Source organism: Panthera tigris, chromosome A2, assembly GCF_018350195.1.
Source record: "Panthera tigris isolate Pti1 chromosome A2, P.tigris_Pti1_mat1.1, whole genome shotgun sequence".
Lineage (NCBI taxonomy): Eukaryota > Metazoa > Chordata > Mammalia > Carnivora > Felidae > Panthera > Panthera tigris.
The window spans coordinates 13,147,289-13,169,696 of record NC_056661.1 but is presented as its reverse complement, the minus strand read 5'-3'; the positions used below and the strand labels follow the sequence as shown (position 1 = coordinate 13,169,696).

The window sequence follows — 22,408 nt, the reverse complement described above, 5'->3', positions numbered from 1 at the left end:
CTACACAGGGTGTCAACAATCAGGACCACTGGGGGACAGTGCTGACCACTGGGGGCAGAAGGGTCCTGCCCGGGTGGAGGCCTTTGGGTGTTCGTCCATGCCCAACCTCATTCGAATTTCCCTGAAAGCAGACCCCGAGATGAGGATTTCGGGGCAGATGGGTATCCAGAAGGTGGCCCCAGGAAGCCCCAGTGTGGGTGGAGACATGAGTCTGGGAGCAGGAAGAGAAGGAGCCCTGCAGGGGACCCCAATAAACGGGCGGCTCTGAGAGCAACTGTAGGCTCAATCCTGCTGGAAACTTCAGGAGGACAATGTACAGAATGTCCTACCCAGGGGTGACCCAGGGCATCCTTCCCATCCAGCATCAGCCGAGGACTCCGGGGGGGTTAACTCTTCAGGAAGCCCTTCCTGTCTTGTGGGTGTCCCCATGGGCTCCCATGGTCAGAACAAAGCCCTCAGGCCATGTCACAGGGGTCCCCAATAAGCAACAGGGACCCTGTGGCGGTGACTATTCTCGTACGCCTCACTCCTTGAGCCCGTATTTGTATTTGTCCTGTGTGTCTTCCAGTGGTCTGTGCCCAGGGCTTGCAGGCAAAGGACAAGACGGGATCCAGTGACCCCTATGTCACTGTCCAGGTTGGGAAGACCAAGAAACGGACGAAAACCATCTATGGGAACCTGAACCCTGTGTGGGAGGAGAACTTCCACTTGTAAGTGCCTGGCTGAACCCCTGGCCGCCCAGGTGGACTCCCTGCCGGAGCAGCCGAAGGGGGCTCCAAGACCAGCCACCTGACCCCGCCTCTGCCTCCCCCCCCCCCCCGCAGTGAATGTCACAACTCCTCAGACCGAATCAAGGTGCGTGTCTGGGACGAGGATGATGACATCAAATCCCGTGTGAAGCAGCGGTTTAAGAGGGAATCCGATGACTTCCTGGGACAGACGATCATCGAGGTGCGGACACTCAGCGGCGAGATGGACGTGTGGTACAACCTGGGTGAGCATGGGTGGTGTCCTGCAAGGGGACAGGGAGGGTGCCCCAGGGGGCCCAAGTGGGGAACCAGTGTCAGGAGGAGGTAGTCTAGGAGCCCAGTCTGATGGAGAAGGTAGGGTCTGTGTGTCCCATCTGGTGGGGGAATCAGGATCTGTGAGGCCCAGTCTGATGGGGGAGGAAGGGTCTTCTGTGAGGCCCGGTCCGATGGGGGAGGAAGGGTCTTCTGTGAGGCCCAGTCTGATGGGGGAGGAAGGGTCTTCTGTGAGGTCCAGTCTGATGGGGGAGGAAGGGTCTTCTGTGAGGCCCGGTCCGATGGGGGAGGAAGAGTCTTCTGTGAGGCCCAGTCTGATGGGGGAGGAAGGGTCTTCTGTGAGGCCCAGTCCGATGGGGGAGGAAGGATCTTCTGTGAGGCCCAGTCTGATGGAGGCAGGAAGCAAAACCTGAGGATCCTAGTCTGAGGAGAGAGACGCAGACCCAGGAATCCTATCTAAGATGAGTGGATGCTGGGGATCTTGATCTGATAGGGGAGGCAGGGCTGGGGAGCCCAGTCTGGGAGAGAAGGAGGGCCTAGGGCTCCTGGTTAAAGAGAAGATGCAGACTCGGGAATTTAATCTGCGCAAGGAAGCAGGGTGTGGAATCCTAGTTTGAAGGAAGAGACGGGGCCTAGGGAGTTCTAGGCTACTGGGAGAGGCACAAGCCCAGAGAGAGCCGATTTGAGAAGACATACCTGGGTCTTAACTTCAGGGTCATGACTCCTGGCCTACCGTCATGCACACATTAGAATATCCCAGGCCTACACTGGGAAGGTCTGATGCAGAGGTCCCCTTCTGTTCTGCAGACAAGCGGACTGACAAATCCGCCGTATCAGGTGCCATCCGGCTACACATCAGCGTGGAGATCAAAGGCGAAGAAAAGGTGGCCCCCTACCATGTCCAGTACACTTGTCTACACGAGGTGAGGCCCAACGCCCCTCCCTGCCTTCGCAGCTCACTGTGATCTCCTCCCATCCCTGACCACCCCAGCTCCACCTTCCTGTTTCCAGCCACACCATATACTCTCTGGGCCTCAAAGACTATCCCCCATGCCATTCCTACTGCCTGGAAAACTCCTCCCTATCCATCCAACTTCAGGGCCCCCTCCTTTGGGAAGCCCTCCTTGACCTCCAGGCAGACTCTCGCTACCCAGCTCCAGGTGTTTCGCCCGTCCCAGACCTGAACAGGGGGCTCCTGGAGATGACTCAGTTTTTGAGTGAATAAATGATTGGTTGAATGGACACATACATAATGGGTGGATAAAAGGATGGGCGGATGGACAGATGTGTGGTTGAACTATCGAAAGTATAGATGAGTGGATCTGGGGCGGTTGCATAGGCGGCTTGGTGGAAAGATGGATGGTGGATGAATGGATGGATGGGTGGATAAATGGATGGGTAGATAAATAGATGATGGATGGTTGAAGGGGTGGATGGATGCATTGCTGGATAGACAGACTAAGTTGCGGGTAGATGTATGGGATGGACGGATGCGTGGTCGAATTATTAAAAGGGAGGATTCGCACATGGGGGAAGTTTTGGGTAGTTGAATGGGTTGGGTGGGTGGATGAGTGTATGAATGGTCAGGCAGACAGATGTTTAGATAGATGCTTGGACGGAAGGACAAACGGATAAATGTATGAAAGGATAGAGGAGTACATAGGTAGATTTTGGAGTATTTGGATTGATGGATGAGTGAGTAGACAAGTGGATGGATGGGTAGATGAGTGGATGGACAGACAGACGGATGGTTGTGTGGTTGAATTGTCACAAGGACAGATGAGTGGATTGGTGAATTTTTTTGGTAATTGCGAGAGTTGATGGGTGATGGGTGGATGACGGCGTAGATGAATAAATCAGTGAATAAACAAACGGATGGATGATGTAAGCTGCCTCCAGCCTGGGGTCTCCGACCCCTTGTGCCTCATTGCACTCTTCACGATGCCTTCTCCCTCTCGGTGGCAGAACCTGTTCCACTTCGTGACAGACGTGCAGAACAATGGGGTTGTGAAGATCCCAGATGCCAAGGGTGATGACGCCTGGAAGGTTTACTATGATGAGACAGCCCAGGAGATTGTGGATGAATTTGCCATGCGCTACGGCGTCGAGTCCATCTACCAAGCCATGACGTGAGGCTGCAGGCTGGGGCGGACTTGAGGGCAAGGTGCAGGAAACCGGGGTGAGGGGGTTCCCTAGCAGACACTGGCAGATCTGGGGTGGAAGGGTTTTTGAGAGAAGGAGCCAGAGAGGACGTGGGTGTGGTGGGCATCCTGTAATCCCCTGGAGGTTAGGAAAGTGCAGTTTCTGGCAGCTAAAGTGACAGGGTGAGGGTCAGAGTTAGAGGCACAGAGGTAGGGCAACCCAGAGAGGAGACCGAGAGAAACTTGGGAGACACAATCAGGCAGAGGGAATGGTTTGAGAGGTCAGAGGGAGTCCCTCACAGATGCTGTCTTGGAGGCATTCTGGGGGGAACACTGCCTGTCCTGGCTGGATGCCAAGCCCAATTCCTCCCACTCCCTCCCACCAGCCACTTTGCCTGCCTCTCCTCCAAGTACATGTGTCCCGGGGTGCCCGCCGTCATGAGCACCCTTCTCGCCAACATCAATGCCTACTACGCACACACCACCGCCTCCACCAACGTGTCCGCCTCTGACCGCTTCGCTGCCTCCAACTTTGGGGTCAGTCCCGGGGACCGGGGCTGGGGGATGAGGGCGAGCCCAACCCTGTGCGGGTCGGACCCTGTGTGACTCCGTGGTCTCCAATCTGGACCTGACTTGCTCTGTGACTTTGCACCAGTCACTTGTCCTCTCTGAGCCTCAGTTTACCTCTCGTAGAATGGAAATGGATATTGTGAAGGCCCATTTCAATGATGGATGGGGTGCACTTAGTGTATAGTAAGCACTCAGCCTATATGGCAGCCACCTCGACCCCCATGTCCCTGCTTCGACCCCCCATGTCCCTGCTTCTGTCCATCCTCCTCCTCTACCTCCTCAGAAAGAGCGCTTTGTCAAGCTTCTGGACCAGCTGCACAACTCCCTTCGGATCGACCTCTCCATGTATCGGGTGAGAAGTGCACCCATAATGACTTGCTTGCTCCTACACGTGTGTGCCTGGAAGGGAGAGCTCCCGGCAGGTGTGCACATGGGAGGACCCATCTTAACACGTGGAATGTGTTCCTTTGACATGTGTACACATAGATGGGCAGCACCTGCCCAACGTGCTTGGTGCATCCAACCAGCTCCCACCCTAGTTTCTTCAAGGTGTTCTCATGGACCCCCCACCCACTTCCTGGAACTTGGGAGCTCTTGTATTTCCCCTAAAACACTCTACCCCGACCCAGCCTTCTTCATAATCCAACCTCTCTTCTCCCTCCCAACAGAATAACTTCCCAGCCAGCAGCCCAGAGAGACTCCAGGACCTCAAATCCACTGTGGACCTTCTCACCAGCATCACCTTCTTTCGGATGAAGGTAAGAAGGGGACCCGGTGCCATTAGCTCTCCAAGGGGCATTCTCCAGGACTCTTAGCTCCTAACCGAGTAACATTTCTCTTGGAGAAATGTGCCCTTTCTCAGTGACCCTCTGCTTTCATCCTGCTACATTTCCTTAAGCTCATAGCTACTTGTAGCCATTTCCTGCATACCTCCTGTCCCAGCTATGCCCACTCATGCCCGTCTCCCTCCCTCTAGGTGCAAGAACTCCAGAGCCCACCCCGAGCCAGCCAAGTGGTAAAAGATTGCGTGAAAGCCTGCCTCAACTCTACTTATGAGTACATCTTCAACAACTGTCATGAACTCTATAGCCGGGAATACCAGACAGATCCGGTGAGGACCCCAGACAAAGTAGAAAGGAATAGGGGATACCAACCAGGCCCTGACCAAGTTCCAGATCTTCCCCTTCTCAAGCGGTTTAACTGAGCCTCAGTATCTCCCTCTGTAAAATGAGGTCATAAACCCATATCTCAGGATTGAAGAGAAGATTTAATGAACTGCAACCTTTAGATAAAGTGTAGGTAAGTGCTTGGCACCTGATACACAATCGATGCTCAATAAATTCAGTTTTAGCTAAATTTAGTTGAGTTAGGCATACAGTGTGCCTAGGATAGAATCACTGTTCTAAATGTTGAGTTGAATTGAATTTTTTGAGTAAAATTCAGTTTGGGCCGTTTCAAGTCAGTTTATTTGAGATCTTTTCATATGTGTTTATCTACACATATAACGTCCCAGGATTGTCAATAAGGTTTCAAGGAGCTCATGGCTTATTAGAAGGGAAAGGTGGATACATCGGAAATTCACAACCTAGGATGATTAGCCCTGGGGTGGAGGAATTGCAAGAGTCTGTGGGAGCTAAGGTGACCCCTACCTCACCTTGGGCTTCTGATACGAGATAAGATAAGCTGAATTTAGCCAGATTTTATTTCATCCCATTCATTTACAGTCCCTTGAGTTGAAATCAAGTCATTTTGAATTGAATTGGGTTGAGGTGCAGTGGATTAAATTGGGTTGAGTTTGGTTTAACTGTAAACTGTTCAAGCTTCATTTATTTCTTTTCAGGTGACTTAAAATTGCTCTTGGCTAATTAGTGAGCAGAACTGAGGGGGATTAAGCTGAGTTTCCTTGAGCAAAAATCCATTTTTTTTCCATTCAGTTGAACTGAAGTTATTTTCGACTGGGTTGAGTTGACCCGGGTTAGGATACGCTGGATTGTTGCCTTGGGTATAGTTGAGTTCAGATGAGTTGGGTTGAGTTGGGTTTGTTTCAGTTGAATTTAGCTGCGTCCATTTTCATTGACTGACTACAGTTGGATTGAGCTGGCCTGAGGATATTAGGTTGAGTTGAGCAGGTAGAGTTGGATTGGGATGACTTGGTTGAGTTGAATTAGATTAATTTAGGTTGGGTTGAGTTCAAGTCTATTTATTTCCATTATTTTGACTTAGGATGATGTTGCTCTTGGACGAGTTGATTAGGTTCAATCCAATTGAATTCATTTGAGTTTAATTCAATCCAGTTAAGTTTAATTCCACTCCACTCAGTGTAATTGGCCCAAGTTCAGTTTCACTGAATTAACTCTGAGAACCTCCATCTGTTAAGCTAAGTGGGCCTGATTGGCATTCATTTCAGTTCCATTTGGTTTCATGGGCTTCAGGTTTTTTCAACTAAATTCAGTTCTATTCAATTTTATGAGTTGAGTCTAATTAAGCTTTGTTGAGCTGCAGGGACATGAGCTCTGTTTAGACCAGTTTACAAGAGTTCAGTTCCTTTTCATGCAGTTTTCCCACTTGAACCACACACTATTAACAGGGCCCCTTCCTCACTAACCTCCTACCCCTCAATAATGAACTAACTGAGGCACCCACCCCCTGGACCCCTCTGGCCAATCTCTCCATTGCCCCTTCCAGGCTAAGAAAGGAGAAGTTCCCCAGAGGAACAGGGACCCAGCATCAAGAACCTTGACTTCTGGTCCAAGCTGATCACTCTCATAGTGTCCATCATTGAGGAAGACAAGAATTCGTACACTCCCTGCCTCAACCAGTGAGTTGTGCATCCGTGCAGTTAATTATCTGCAGGTGTATGTTTATAGTGTGTGTGTGTGTGTGTGTACACAACTTTGTGTCTTATGTGTAAAGGTGATCATGTCTAATTACACATAAAATGATGTGTATGTGGAGGCAACTGTAGGTGTGGTTGTGCCTGAATGAAATATGGCATAATTTATAAACAGAAACATAAAACTGTGTGTTTGTACACAATCACTGGTATAATCGGATATGTATTTTGTACATGTTGATTTGTGTGAATAAAAATGTGTACATATGTATATGATAGTGTAGGCTCATAAATAACAATAAGCAGTGTTGTTCAAGTATTTAATGTGTGTTAAATACTCTACCAAATGTTTAACATTTAAATTGCATTATATCTTGTGTGTGGATGTAATTCTGTGTATAGTTGTGGCCTATGGGTTTAAATGTGCATTGTATATATGCATACAATTGTGGAATGCACTTCAATATACAATACTGTATATTGTGTAATTGTGTGTGAATATGTACACAGTTTTATATGGATTTATGTATCTGTAGAGTTTTCATCTATGTTAGCTGAATGAACTGTTGTGTCTTATTTATCCCTGAGTGCTAGAGGGGCTCTTAACTCTGGTGTGCCAGTATCTCTTGGTTAGTTAGATATTCAGTTAAGATCAGGGATTTGGGATTGATGGACTGAAAGGTGGATGGATGTATGGGAAGATGGATGGAGATATGTATGACTGAATGGATGGATAGCTGATTGGATGGAGAGATGGATGGCTGTATGGAGAGATGGATGGGTGGATGGATGGATGGATGGAGGGAGGGATGGGAATATACTGAATGGATGAACAGGTTGATGAATGGATAGATTGGTGGAAGGATAAATGGGTAGATAAAGGAATGGATGGATAGCTGGTTGGATGGAGAGATGGATGGCTGTATGGAGAGATGGATGGATGGATGGATGGATGGATGAATGGATGGAGGGATGGGGATATACTGAATGGGTGAATAGGTTGATGAATGGATACATTGGTAGAAGGATGAATGGGTAGATAAAGGAATGGATGGATAGCTGGTTGGATGGAGAGATGGATGGCTATATGGAGAGATGGATGGATGGATGGATGGATGGATGGATGCATGCATAGAGAAATGGGTGAGTGGATAGACAGATGGGTGAGTGAATGGATGGGTAGAAAGATGGATGACTGGGTGAATGAGTGGATGGAGGGATGGAGAGATAGATGGATGGAGACTCAGGGAGAAGCAGGGCTTCGGTTCAGAGTCACTCAGCAAGTCAGTGGCTTTGAAGGGGCTTGAATCCAGATCCCTCTGCCTGTCCTGCACTACCCTCTGGGTCAGAAGGCCAAAGCAGCCTGTGCCATCTTGCTTCCATCTGCCAAGGTTTCATACTTCCATGACCTTCACCAGGTTTCCCCAGGAGCTGAACGTGGGTAAAATCAGTGCTGAAGTGATGTGGAACCTGTTTGCCCAGGACATGAAGTATGCCATGGAGGGTAAGTACCCCCCCCCCACAATTCCCATGTCTGCCAGCCTGGCTACAGTAGGTAGCTGTGCCTCAGTATCCCCTCCAAGGCTGTGAGTGTCCTGGACCCTCAAGCTTGAGGTTGGACACCTGTGATGGCCAGAGCAGGTGCTGCCAAGACAGAAGGTGGAGACTTTCCTGACTGAGCCACGTCCGTTCTCCCCCTACCAGAGCATGACAAGCATCGCCTGTGTAAGAGTGCTGACTACATGAACCTACACTTCAAGGTCAAGTGGCTATATAACGAGTATGTGGCAGAGCTTCCTGCCTTCAAGGACCGCGTGCCTGAGTACCCTGCGTAAGTCCCTTGCCCCAGGCCAGAACCGTAGTGCTGACAGCTAGACGGAGGCCCAGAGATGAGGGCTGACCTACTCAGGGTTCCCTAGGCATCAGGGTCACAGTGGGGTGCAAACCTAGTATTCTCTATTTTCAGCCATTAGACTATGGACTCCTATAGCCCAATTAATATTCATAAGTATCAGGAACTGCATTGAGCAGTCCTATGTGCCTTTTCTCATTTAATCCTTTTGACGATTCTATAAGATGGGAGCGTTATAATTCCCATTTTGTGGATGAGGAAATGGAGAGTTAAATGCCGAAGGACTTGCCCAAGGTGACATCCAATAAGTGACGGAGCCAGGATTTGAACTCTGGATGTCTGACTCACGGGCTGTGTTGGAGAGCAGGATGGTGGTCACCATTTACCGAGGACCTACTATACGTTGTGTCATTCACGCTCACAGCAGCACTGTGGGATAGATACTCCTCTGTTGTACAGGTAATGGGATCCCAGAGAGTAAATGCCCTTACCCATGGGTCGTTTATCTGAACCATGGTTCCTGCAAGTATGGGCCTTTCTCTGACAGTGGTCATGAGGTCCATTTCATGGCTGAAGTAACCGAGGCCTGGTGGGGTAGGGAAGCAGGGAGTAGCCCCCCACCGGAGGCCACAGGGTGAGTTCAAGGGAGAGGAGGACCTGCCCAAGTACCATCTAGAACCAGGCAAAGCAGAGGGCCAGGGGACAAGAGGTGGCAAGACCTCACTCCTGCTCTCTGTTCCAGGTGGTTTGAGCCCTTTGTCATCCAGTGGCTGGATGAGAATGAGGAGGTGTCCCGGGATTTCCTGCATGGGGCCCTGGAGCGAGACAAGAAGGATGGGGTGAGGAGACTGACCCATGACCAAGCCCCTAGTCTGCCCACAGTGGTCTTGCTCCCTCTGGGGTCCATTGGGATCCAATATGGAGGCAAAACTTGCCCTTGAGATGAAACCAGTCTCTGAAAGGTGACTACCATCTTCATCTTGTTCATGATTTTGAAAGTTTTTTGTTCACTCAACAAATGAAAGAGTTCGTCCAGCTGGAAGCCCCACTCTCTCTATCCATAGTCTCTGTGTCCACCTCTAAGTCACCCTTCCACAGTGTCCATCTCACCCCAGGGCAGTTGGTCTCTGGCTTTCCCCATGAAGAGTGGGAGGGTTGGACTCTAGGGACTGTCTGGCTCTAACCCCTCTCTTCCCTCATGGCCTCCCCACCCCTGCAGTTCCAGCAGACCTCAGAGCACGCTCTGTTCTCCTGCTCCGTGGTGGACGTCTTCTCCCAGCTCAACCAGAGCTTTGAGATCATCAAGAAACTCGAGTGCCCTGACCCCCAGATCGTGGGGCACTATATGAGGCGCTTTGCCAAGGTGCGGGAGTGTGGGTGGGGTTGGGAATGGAGTCCAGGGGAGAGATGGGATTGGGATAGGGTCAAGGTTGGGGTTGCACTTGAGATTGGGATTGCGGTCCAGGTCAGGGGCAGGGTTAAGATTAGGACTGAGGTCAAAGTTGGGGTTGGTGATATCAGTGGGATTGAAGTTGGGGTTGACATCAGTGTTGGAGTTGTGGTTGAGGACAGTGTTTAGGTTGAGGTTGAGGTTGAGGTCCGGGTTGTGGTTACAGTTGGAGTTGAATTTGGAGCTGGGGTCAGGGTTGAAGATGGGGTTGAAGTTGGGGTTGGGTTTAAGGTTACTATTGGGATTGAGATTCCATTTGGCATTGAGGTTGGAGTGAGTGTTGGGATTTATGTAGAATTTGGGTGGGTCTTGGGGTGAGTTTGGAAGTCAAGACCATCCAACTGGGTTTGAGGGTTCCAGCTAATTGGCTTTAGGCTGGGTTGAAGTTGAGGACTGCAAGTAAGAATTGGGATTCCATTTGGGGTTGAGTCGCGCTCATGCTTGGAGCTGGGTTAGTATGATGGTTGGTTGCTCTGTGAAAAAGCTGGCTCTACATAAAATAATCATCTTTACCTGGTGGTGTCTCCTCTTGGTTGTGATGGTCATCCTGGGTGGAGAATTCGCCCATCAAATGGGTCCATCTTGAGTGCTCATAGGGGTTTGGGTTCATCCCTGATCTCACTAGTGGCTCTTGATGGGCCTGCCTAACTCCAGCTCCTGTTCTTCCCCCACATCTGTATCCTCCCCAGACCATCAGTAATGTGCTCCTCCAGTATGCAGACATCATCTCCAAGGACTTCGCCTCTTACTGCTCCAAGGAGAAGGAGAAAGTGGTGACCTTTGGGGGTCCCTGTCCTGTCCCCTCCCATCCCCATTCTGTACCCCCAAGGGCTCATCCTTCCCTGGGCTCTGATACTTCTGTCTGTGTATGTCCAACTGTGTGTGTCCGTGTACCTGGCTGTGTGTGTCTGAGGGGATCTGGAGGTGAGGGCACATGCCTTCAGTGTGTCAGTCTGGTTGTTGTGAATGAAGCCTTCAGGGTGTATGGATGTGAGCTTGCAAAGCTTTGAGACCACGTAGGAGAATATAGGTGTGTGACAAGAACTCTCCCCTTCCTGCTACTCCCAGAAGCCAGCCCCGCCCCAGGGGAGAAGCTATTTGAGCCCTGATTCCCCCTGCCAATCCCCAGAGACTGTCCTCCCCAACATTCCCAGGAATCTGATCCCAAGGCTGTCTTCCATTCTCAGATGACCCTATGGGACCCCAGCTTTCTCTGGACCCAGACCCTGAAACCATCCCAGGGTCCCCGGCAGTGGATGGGGGAGGCTCTGGGGAGGGATCCTGAGTCCTGAATCTCTGCTCTGTTTGCACCGCCAGCCCTGCATCCTCATGAACAACACGCAGCAGCTCCGAGTGCAGCTGGAGAAGATGTTCGAAGCCATGGGAGGAAAAGAGGTAAGGCGAGGCCTGGGCAGGGTCACCATCTCCCCTGTGTCCCTGCAGGCTGTTGATGAATTCCAGCTCAACCACTCCCTCAAACCCAAGCAAGAAGCTTCACTATCTGTGCCCGTTTCCTCCCCAGCCCTTTGGGCTCTCTTTCCCCGGGTTGGATGGGAAAATGCCCCACTTAGGTGGATGCTCTGTAAACCTGATCTAATGTCCCTTCTCCCTCCTCAGCTGGATGCTGAGGCCAGTGACATCTTGAAGGAGCTCCAGGTGAAACTCAACAATGTCTTGGACGAGCTCAGCCGGGTGTTTGCTACCAGGTGGGGGCACCTCTAGGGCTGGGAGCAGACAAGAGGGGGGCAGCCCCCAGACCTCTGAGCCTGGGGCCTCCAGAGACTCAGCAGATGTAGTTAGTGGTGAAGACTTCAGGCTTGGAGTTAGACCTGAGTTCGATCCTGGCTTCCCACTTACTAGCTATATAGCCTTGGGTGAGTCATTCAACCTCTCTGAACCTTACTTTACTTATCTATAAAGTGGGGATGATAATATAAACAACACAAGTAAATGTCTCAGCACAGTGCCCAATTCTGCTATTCCACACCATCCCCTCCCCTGCTCAGTGATATGCCATGCCTCCGTGATGCTTGGGATAAAACATCAAGGTCCACGGGTCAGCTTTTGAGGCCTCATCTGACCCTTTCTCTGGGAGGCCTGGAGAGCCTGGCCTGAGCTCCACCCCCTGTGCCCCCAGCTTCCAGCCACACATCGAGGAGTGTGTCAAGCAGATGGGTGACATCCTCAGCCAGGTGAAGGGCACGGGCAACGTGCCAGCCAGTGCCTGCAGCAGCGTGGCCCAGGATGCTGACAATGTGCTGCAACCCATCATGGACCTGCTGGACAGCAAGTGAGTCAGGCTGGGTGGACTGAGACGGCCAGGGGGTGGTCAGGGATGGGACCTCAGAAACCCAGGGCTGACCTGGAGGGGACACTAGGGGCATGTTTGCTGGGTGGTGGTTGGATGGTTTGGATGGGTGGGTGGAGGTATGAAGGATGGGAAGACGGGTGGGTAAATGATCGGAAGGACTGGTGAGTAAATATTTGTAAGGGTGAGTGGATGGTGGTTGGATGGGTGGATGGATGGATGGGTGGATGAATGGATCAATCGATTGAAATAAGTGGATGGAAGTGTAGATGAGAGGATGGAAAGAAGGAAGGAAAGGAGATAGGAAGATGGATGGATGGATGGACGAATGGAACAATCGATTGAAATAAGTGGATGGAAGTGTAGATGAGAGGATGGAAAGAAGGAAGGAAAGGAGGTAGGAAGATGGATGGATGGATGGATGGGTGGAAGGATGGTTGGGAGGGAAGGAGCCAGGGAGGAAGGGGGAAGGAAAAATATGGAGGGGTCATTAAAGGAAGTTGGGGGAGGGATAGTTGGATGGGTGGGTCAGTTGCTGGGTGGATCATGGTGGATTACCCTGTCTCCTTCAATCCCCATACATCCAATCACGGATTCTTTGTTGTTTTCCTTCCTTTTTTTTTGCCAAAAACCTTTTAAGTTTTATGTATTTATTTTGAGAGAGACAGGGACAGTGTGAGCAGGGGAGGGGTAGAGAGACAAGGAGAGAGAGAATTCCAAGCGGGCTCCACGCTGTCGGCACAGTGCCCGATGTGGAGCTCGAACTCACAAAACCATGAGATCGTGACCTGAGCCGAAATGGAGAGTCGGACGCTTAACTGACTGAGCTACCGAGGCGCCCCTGTTGTTTTCCCTCTTCCCACCGTTCCCCTTCCCTCTCTCCTGAGCATGGCCCCAGCCCCCTCACAGTCCCTAGTCTCCAGCCTTCCTATTAGTTTGCCCCCCACTCTGTTCTTCCCAACAGGAAAGTCTGGCTGTGTGTCTCTTGAACACTCCATGGCTCCCCACTGCCCTCATCCGAAGGCCCAGGCCTTCCTCCCAGGTGTTGAGTCCCCTTCCGGTCTGGCCCCTGCTGGCCTGTCCACCTGCCATTCACTCTTCACATGTATCATACACCATAGTTCCATCAGGCTGACCATCCAGGGGTCCCTGTAGAGGCTCTGTGCCCTCTGGTGGGTCCATGGAGTCCTTTCCCACATTTGTTGAGGGAAAGGGGCTCTGTGGGTTAAGGGCCAGCTGGGCTGTCTCTCAGATCTGCCCCTCACTTCCAGCCTGACTCTCTTTGCCAAAATCTGCGAGAAGACGGTGCTGAAGCGGGTGCTGAAGGAGTTATGGAAGCTGGTCATGAACACCATGGAGAAGACCATCGTCTTGCCACCCCTCACCGACCAGACGGTGAGGCCCACAGGGGATCCCTGGGCCACCTCCCCTGTGGGAGCCCAGAGAACTTGATGCCAAAGGCATTGGGGCTCAGAGGTCAGTGGGGCCATTCAAAGATCAGAGAGGTCATACACGGGTCAAAAGTCATCAAAGAGTCAAAGAGGTCATTCCTGGGTCAGATATATAAAAAGAGGTCAAGTAGAGTTAAGAGATGTCTAAGGGGACATAGAAGCCGCCCGTGGGTCAGGAGGGCTTACGAAGGTCAGAGGTCAGCCAGAAAATAAAGAGGTCAGTTTGGGGCTCATGGCCATCCATGGATCACACAGGGCATATGGGTCAGTGTGTTCATCGGAGGGCTCTTGGGGGGGTCAATCAAGAGACAAGGAGGGGAGACACCATGGACTTCAAAGATCAGAGACAGAGGGCTCCCAGAGGTCAATCAGAGGTCACAGAGAGCATCCAAGGTCAGAGAAGTCAAGCAGAGGTCAGCATTCATCCAGAGACCAGGGCGATGCCTCTGGAACCCTTCTGGGAACAGCCCAGAGATCGTGATCCCCAGGGATCAGGCTTCCAGGAGGGAGTGGGGGACCCGAGACCTCTGCAGTGGGGCGTGGTTGGGAGTGGGTTCCTCCCGGGAGGTGTGGGGGCCTGAGGACAGCAATGGCACACGGGTTCATGGCACAGCACAGAGTGAGAGGGCATTCCTGGGTGGACAGGAGGGGGGCTTGGGGAGGATGGGCAGGGCCACCAGGAGGCAACCCTGGTGGGGGAGGCTTCGGACCTCCGACCACCTGCCTGCCTCCTCTGGGCTGGGCAGGGGCACGGGGTCCGCCCCTCGGTGCCGTCTCCGCCCCCTCCCTGACCTTCCTGGGAGACTCATGGTGACTTATTCCCCCCTCCCCCACCGCCCCGCCCCCATCGCGGCTGACAGATGATCGTAAGTAGAGGCCCTTCTGTCCGTCTGTCTGTCCGTCCGCTCTGTGTCTGGACTCGGCCCACCGCGTGGCTGCACCCACCCCACCCAGCGCCCCCTCCTCACCCACCGGCCCCCCACCCACTGTCCCACCTCCCGCCTAGATGTGCCTGTGTCTGTCTGGGGCGGGGCATGGGGAGGGGGCGGGGCCTGGAGGGAGGGAGGCCACGCCCGCCCACCCCGCCCCGTTATAAGCAGAGAGGACCTACCTTCCGCCTCCCAAACCCCAAACCCCGAGCCCAGGACCTTCCCATCTGACCTCGTCCTTTAGTTGGAAACCACCCTTCCTCCCATATTCTCAGACTCCAGCAGGGTATCAGTCTCTCCCCGAAGCTAGAAGGAGGTTAAAAGTCGACGGAGTCGCTCTGACCTCCCCTTTGGGCTCTGAACTGCTAGCAGCCTCCCAAAATACAGGCCCTCGCCATCTGGGTCCCCACTCGAATGTTCAGTGCAGACCCTTCTGCCACCTCTGCCTTCCCAGCCCCACCCCACGACCACATGAATCCCGGGCACACGCCCAGGCACCCAGGTGGGAGGTAGCATCCGTGACTCTGTGTCAGGCCATCTTGGCGTCAAATCCCAGCCCAGCCACTCTCTCTGTGACCTTGGGAAGTCACTTCACCTCTCAACCTCCACTTCCTTGTCTGGAAAAAGGGGTTAACTGTAGTAACTCTGTTGAGGGTTGTGATGAGAACCAAATGGGATGATGCATTAAAGTGCTCATCTCCGTGACTAGCTTAGGCTGTGTGGTCACTAAAATTAGAGCTAATATTATTGTTGGCGGAGGCAATATGTAGACACATAGGAGGGCAGAGATCTCCCTTTGTGGGCAAGACAGGTCGTCGTAAGATGTCACCTGTCCAAAGTTCGCACATACTCGTACTCGTCTCACTTCTTGGTGGCTGCAGTCTGGATCTTTGGCTGTAACCACTTGGTGGCAGCAAGGAGCTAAGGGGAGTCACTCCGTCCCCGCTAAAGAGAGGGGTGGGGGGCATGAACAGGGGAGAGGGGCAGAGGGAGAGAGAGAGACAGAATCCCACGCAGGCTCCACACTCAGCACAGAGCCCGGTGTGGGGCTTGATCCTATGACCCTGGGATCATGACCTGAGCCGAAACCAAGAGTCAGACACTCAATCGACTAAGCCACCCAGGGGGCCAGGGATTCACATTTATTGATGATTCCTTGTATGCCAGACCTCATAGCTGATGTTACAGGCCACCTTCGTGACAACCCTTTGAGTGAGGTGGATATTATTGTTCCTATTTTGCAGATGAGGGAAGCTGAGGCTCAGAGAGGAGAAGTCACTTGCTCAAGGCCACGTAGTAAATGTAGGCCAGAGTCAGGTTTCAAATTCAGGTCTGTCTGAATTTGGAGCCCATTTGTTCTCCTGTTGACCCAAGAAACAAGATCCTCATATATACAGTAAACGTAAATGGGTTATATTTTGGCAGTGACTTCTTTCTCTCTGGCTCTGTATTGCTGTTTTTCCTCTCTTTCTCTTCCCTGTCTCTCTGACTCTCTTACAGCCTTTAAGAGTTGATCATTGAGGCACACACACATGCAACCCAGCCATCAGCCCCCTGTGCGGTATAAGATGCCCCTTACCTCCTGTCCCCATGAGTACGTGTGTGATCACCCTGGGTTCCCACCCCACATGGCTTGCCAGGTTGATCACCCTGTGACATTGTCTCTGCAGGGCACCCTCTTGAGAAAACATGGCAAGGGATTAGAAAAGGTAATGAGGGCCTCATCTGTGCTGAGGTCCTGAGCTCTGGGGTCCGAGTGTGTGTGTGTGCGTGTGTGTGTTCATTGGCATGGGCAGGAAGGTCAGCTGGGGATCACAGGTAAAAGGCAGGTGTCTTAACCAACTCCCACACAACCAGAAGTCAGAGACGAGTTGATTCTTCAGGGACATGGCTTGGAGTCTGGGTGCACCTGTGGGCAAATGTGTACACAAACGTATGCAAACAGCTCCCTCCCTCTCATAACAAGACCCAGAGAGCTTATCTCAGCGCTGGGTTCCGCTGAAATTCTGTGGCTTCAAGAAGGGCCCCAGATGCTGGACCGCGGCCCTCGACCGAGACATGCCTTGTTCATGTAGATTTTGTTGTTGTTCTAACGGGTGTTTGCTGTAAGGAGACGGGAGCTGTGGCAGCACACGAACAGTTGCCCTTGCTGTGCAATTCACGCAGGAACTGTCATCCCTGTGAGCGCACACGAGGGGTCTCTGCTACATGAACATGGGTTGTAGGGCTTCCCTACTCACTCATGTAGCCCTTTTGGGGGGCACCATTTACATGCAAGTGCATCCGTGTGGGGGTGAGAGCGTGTGGGTTGATGTGTGTGACTGTGCACACGTGTGCAAGCGTTTGGGAGTGCACGTGTGTATTTTAGTGTGTGAGCTCTGTGTGTGTGTGTGTGTGTGTGTGTGTGTGTGTGTGTGTGTTGTATGCTGATCCAGGTGTGTGTGTATGAGGGGGCATAAACTCTCTGCACCTGCGTGGATGTGCTTGGGTGCGTTTCTCTACACTGAGGGAACTTGTGGTACCTAGAAGTACGTTTCTTTGAGAGCCAGGGTTCCCAGGGAAGAGTCCTGGGAGTTGGGGGAGGAGAGAAACCCAAGCCCTTTCTCTTCTCTCCTCCTCCCCAAGGCGCCTCATCCCTGGGCAGGCTGTCCCCAGGTGACGGGCTGGTTCTAGCCTCCTGGCTAGTCCGGGCGTCTAGCCCCCCAGCTCCCAGTGGGAGACGAGGGAAGGTGCCTAGCTGAGGAGGGGGCCCAGCGTTAGACCCAGGAGCTGGGGTGGGGGGGGAGGGCAGCTTGTGGGCCGGGGAGTGGAACTGTGCTTTCAGGGGGCAGGGAAACCCCAGTGAGCACCCTCCCATCAGCCGCCCAAACTCTGACCTCCGCCTGATTCTCTCCACAGGGCAGGGTGAAATTGCCAAGCCACTCAGATGTAAGACCAGCCCGTCACTGTCTGTCTGGCTCCCACCCCCTCACCCCCTCCCCACCCCGTGCCTCCTTCCACCTCTGTGGTCTGTGCCGTCTCGGGGGGCGCACTGTGAACCCATCCGTGGTCTCTTCTTCCTTTGTCTGTCTGGTTTGCTCGCGAGGGGCAGCGGGCGGGGGGGAGGCAGGAGGGGAGGAGAGGGTGGCAGGGGGAACCAAGGACCAGACGGCTGGGCTCCTGAGTCACTGTACCTCATGACAGCCTCCGGTCATCACAGACAAGGAATGAAAACAGCTCCCATCGGCCAGCTGGTCGACCCTCCACACGATTCCAAAGATCCCAGCTATGAATGGCCCTCCTCCCTGCCTTGCCCTGCTCAGGACCCCGGACCATCCCAGGGCCCAGTAAACGCAGGACTCATTACTTCATTGACACTTCGGCCTCCCCCATCCCCCAAGCTAGCGTAGGTGCCCCTGTTAACCAGGGAAGGAAACTGAGGCCCAGAAAGGGCCGGGGACATGCCGCAGGTCACCCAGCACAGCGATCGGAGGTGGCAGGACCATTGCCCCCAGCACTGCACATGACCTTGAGACCAAATGATAATAACAGCGAACAAAGACAGATTGAGCCCCATCTAAGCCGTGAAGTGGATACGATGTCCCCCAACTAGATGGGAAGGCTCAGAGAGGTTAAGTGACTTGCCCAGGACCACACAGCAGAGCTGGGATTTGAACCCAGGCCCACCCGGCTCATCGGGGCCATAACCAGGATGCCATCTTGCTGGCGTCTGTTTTGGGTGGGGTGGGGGATGGGTACTGAGGTGTGTGTGGGTGGGGAGGATTCTTCCCTTTACAAGGTCAGACTAACAGCCACCCAGATTATTGGGGAAATTCGCCCACACAGGGAATGGGCCCAGGGAGGGGGCGGGGAAGCCTGGGGGCGGGGGTCACTAGAGCCCATCCCCTAGTTTTCTCAAAACCCCTGACTTCGGGCTGGCAAGCCCATCCCATACCGACAAACACCATCTACGGCTCCCTACACCCACGGCCCCTCGCTGCCCATTCTGTCGTCTCTGTCCCACAAACCTGGGGTCCTGAGGGAGGCGAGAGGGTGGGTAGTGCGCCCACACTGGGATTTGCAAGGACAAAGTCACCACCTCCTGCTCAGCACTTTCCGAGGGGGAAGCTCCAGGCCTCTGTCCCTGGGACACAACCATTGCCCTGCCCAGAGCCTCTGGACAAAAACTAAGATCGTGTCCCGGGCTGGGGTGTCAGTAAGGCTGTGGGGATTGGTCTGGAGGACCCCCACGCTCACCTTGGCTGTGACTGTTGTTACCTGCAGGGAACCCAGATGATCTTCAATGCAGCCAAAGAACTGGGTCAGCTGTCTAAGCTCAAGGTGAGGCCAGGGGTGGGGGCAGGAGATTGGGGTGGGGAAGCTTCCTGGGGGGAGAGGTCCCAGCATGGTGACATGCTCAAGGGACAGAAACCCTGCTCAGACTGACGGAAGCATAATTGATTTGCTCCACTGTGTTGCAAAGATGTGCAAAGTTCGGCTTCAGATACAGCTTGATCAAGGGTACACGTCGTTTATTCAACAAATATTGAGCCCCTGTTGTGTGCCACTCACATGCTAGGCACCAGGGACATCGTGATGAAAAGACAGACCCACTCTCCAACTCCTCAGAGTTTTACAGGGATGAGGCCCATAGACAGGCAGATCCCTAAGGTGGGTCTGCCCACCCGGGCCCTCTCTCCATCCATCCAGGACCACATGGTACGAGAAGAAGCCAAGAGCTTGACCCCGAAGCAGTGTGCAGTAGTTGAGCTGGCCCTGGACACCATCAAGGTGAGAGTTCCCACCCCTGTGTCATCCCAGGGGGAGCAGGCAGAGCGTGTGACTTAGGCTTGAACCCACCTCAATGTATCCAATTTACAAACACCCCCTGATGACTCTTCTGTCAGCTCCAGGCTGGCTGATGGCGGGGCCCCGAGGAGCCCTAGGATCAGGGGGGACAGCCCCAGCTCTGTGGGGTCAGGGCCGGGTAGAAGGGAGGATGGGAATTGAGGGAGCCCAGGAACGGAGAAGCGAGGGCTTTCTGAAAGAAGGCATGTGGGAGGTGGGTCTTGAGGAATGCGTAGGAGTTCACAAGGCAAAGCAAACAAAGCATTCCAGGCAGAGGACCAGCCTGTGCAAGAACACTGTGGTCTCCATGACACAAAAAGCATGAAAATTACTCTAGAAGACATTTTTTGCTGCAACAGAGAATTATAGTGAAACAGGGTTCGCAACACAGTAAGGAGGGTGGTCAGGGAAAGCTCCTCGAGACCTTACCCAGAGGAAGACCACCATGGCAAAATGGGGGTGTTTGAAGTGGGGGGGGGGACTCCCCATAAGTGAGCACAGTAAGTGCAAAGACCCCGAGGCAGGTACGTTCTGGGGAAGACATTTGGAGAGAAGCCTGGGAGGTTTCAGGGTTGGGGCCACAGAGGCTTGGGGAGAGGCGGGAGGCATGGGTATTAGCTTTGAGAGTGCTGGAAGCCCACCCGTGGTTTTGGGACAGGGTTGGAGGTCGGGGAGTGGAGAGCACGACTTGGGTGTTTTGAGGGCCCTCAGGCCATCCGGGGCGCGTCACCACCGGAGGGCAGCGGAGTTGGGGACGGTGGATTGGGGCTGCCCAACTGGTCTCACCTCTCCCCACCCCGTCCTCCACAGCAATACTTCCACGCAGGTGGCGTGGGCCTCAAGAAGACCTTCCTGGAGAAGAGCCCAGACCTGCAGTCCCTGCGCTACGCCCTGTCCCTCTACACGCAGGCCACCGACCTGCTCATCAAGACCTTCGTGCAGACGCAATCGGCCCAGGGTAAGCGGCGGCCTAGCGCGCGGCGACCCAGCCCCTACCCAGCGAGGCTGCCACTGACTCGCCTCTGTGACGTCACGGCCCGGGGCAACTGACCAGCTCCCGGCGCTCGCGAGCTCCGTGAGGTCACCGGGCCAGTGAGGGATCACCAACTCGTGGGGGCGGGACTTCTGACGTCACTGGGCCAGGAGGTGATTGGCATTTCCTGGGGGAAAATCTATGACCTCACGGGGCCAGGAGGGGATTGAAAGCTGTGGGGCGGGACCTCTTTGAAAGGCCAGGACCAGGGAGCGACTGAAAGCACCAAGGGACGCGGCTTTGAAGGGCAGGGTCCAGGGGGTGGTTGACATTTAGGGGCGGGGGGAGGCGGGGCAGATGACGTCACGCGGCAAAGGAATGATTGGCTGTCCCGGGGATGGGCGGGGCCCCGACCTGGAGGAGTGGACGGAGAGGGGGTTTCCATTTCTCAAGTTCTCGCTTTGTCTCTCTCTCTCTCTCTCTCTCTCTCTCTCTCCTCTTGTCTCTGTCTCCTGTCCCTCTCTGAGTTCCCACACAGCAGCTGGGGCTGAGGGGAGCAGGACTCCAGGGTCCTAGTTCCCCTCCCTGAGGACCCGCCCTTTTCAAAACGGGCCCTAAGACGGGGAGAGATGTTTGGCCGCTGACCCAGGCTTAGCTCCGGCAGGGGGGTAGGAGGGAGAGTTGCCCGCCAGCCGGAAGCTGGGGTGAGGGGAGCGGCCCCTTCCCCTCCAGTCAGCCCAGGGCCCGGGGCGCTCCCTGGGCGTCAGGCCTCTGTGCTCAGCTTCGTGCCCAGTCCAAGCTGCTGCTTTTAGTGTCCCTGGTGTCCCCCCCCCCCCCCCCGGAGCGGGAGGCTGTCTGTCCGTCCGTCTGCAGCTGACGTTTCTCTCTCTCTTGTTTCTCCTCCCTCTCACTCGCCGCCCCCTCTCCGCGCCTCCCCTGCTCCCCGCCACGTACACTCTCGCCCTCCATCCTCGCCTCTCGCTCGCTCGTCTCTCCCCCCACCCCTCCCTTCCCTCCTTTCTCCACCTTCCCCCGTGATTAGTCCATGGTGGAAAAGGGACTAGGTTTACCCTTAGTGAAGACATTTATCCTGAGAAGGGTACGTGCCTCCGCCGCCCGCCGCCCGCCCGGTGCCCGGTGCCTGCGCCCCTCCCGGCCCCGGCTAGTAAAAGGCCCGTCCTTCCGCCTCCCCGGCCCGCCGGGCCCCGTCCAGGCCGGACCGGCTGTGGGGGCCTAGGTGGATGAGGGGGAAGGACGGCTTGCTGGTTCCACGTGGGGAAGGAGAAGCGATTCGAGTCGGAATCCGCTTCTTCCTAGGTGCATCTCTTAAGCCAGATCCCGGTCCCCCGGACAGCGCCTGCACGGTTAAGAGTGGGCTCAGATCCCAGTGAGCTATGATCCCAGCTCCGCCATTTGGGCGGGCCGGACGCCTGCAGGGAGCATGTCGCCTCCCTGAGCCTCAGCTTTCTCATCTGTGAAATGGGAACCGTCAGGGGCCCTAATTCATAAGATTGTTTTTAGGATTAGATGAATTAAGTGTAGAGAAGTTCCTGACCTGTCATACATGCAGTAGCTCCCAGCGAGTGTATCGTTGTTACTTTTATTATTAATTAATTAATTAATTAATTAATTAATATTATTACTGATGTCATTCTTCCAAGCATAGCAAACTAACAGTTTTCAGGCTCTGACTCTGGGCCAGCGCTTGTGCCAAGAAGCATTTCTCAGGGATTTTTGAAAAGATTTCTCCCAATTGCCCCCCAGGATGGTCCATCATTCCACAGATGAGGAAGCTGAGTCTCAAAGGAGATTAAGCCACTTGCCCAAGGAACCTTCCCCTATGGGAAGATACTCGGGGAGGGATGGGATTGGGGTATGCACAGGGAAGCCCCAGAAAGACCCTTCCCCTTGGAGCCAGCAAACTACGGGATGGGGGCGCCCAGCACTGCCCTCCTCCCCCTTCTTACTAGCTTTGGCCATGGTCTGACCCCTCACCCCACCCACCATTGCCCAACTACCCCCCCTGGCACCCTCAGTCTGGCCCGGATTGAG

General features: G+C 53.9%; 1 protein-coding gene across 1 annotated transcript in view; it reads left to right on the top strand.

Annotated features, from left to right (window-relative positions):
- Window positions 1–22,408, top strand: part of UNC13A (unc-13 homolog A) — a 52,887-nt gene that overhangs the window by 25,736 nt on the left and 4,743 nt on the right. The window contains 26 exon segments of the mRNA XM_042977060.1: window positions 569–710; window positions 825–994; window positions 1,830–1,945; window positions 2,988–3,151; window positions 3,550–3,700; window positions 4,017–4,085; window positions 4,402–4,491; window positions 4,710–4,844; window positions 6,419–6,434; window positions 6,437–6,551; window positions 7,985–8,070; window positions 8,271–8,397; window positions 9,161–9,257; window positions 9,638–9,781; window positions 10,558–10,641; window positions 11,186–11,263; window positions 11,486–11,574; window positions 12,006–12,158; window positions 13,448–13,571; window positions 14,488–14,493; window positions 16,227–16,265; window positions 17,455–17,484; window positions 18,820–18,876; window positions 19,246–19,326; window positions 20,194–20,341; window positions 21,399–21,455. Coding sequence (XP_042832994.1) covers window positions 569–710; window positions 825–994; window positions 1,830–1,945; window positions 2,988–3,151; window positions 3,550–3,700; window positions 4,017–4,085; window positions 4,402–4,491; window positions 4,710–4,844; window positions 6,419–6,434; window positions 6,437–6,551; window positions 7,985–8,070; window positions 8,271–8,397; window positions 9,161–9,257; window positions 9,638–9,781; window positions 10,558–10,641; window positions 11,186–11,263; window positions 11,486–11,574; window positions 12,006–12,158; window positions 13,448–13,571; window positions 14,488–14,493; window positions 16,227–16,265; window positions 17,455–17,484; window positions 18,820–18,876; window positions 19,246–19,326; window positions 20,194–20,341; window positions 21,399–21,455 — 2,568 coding nt within the window.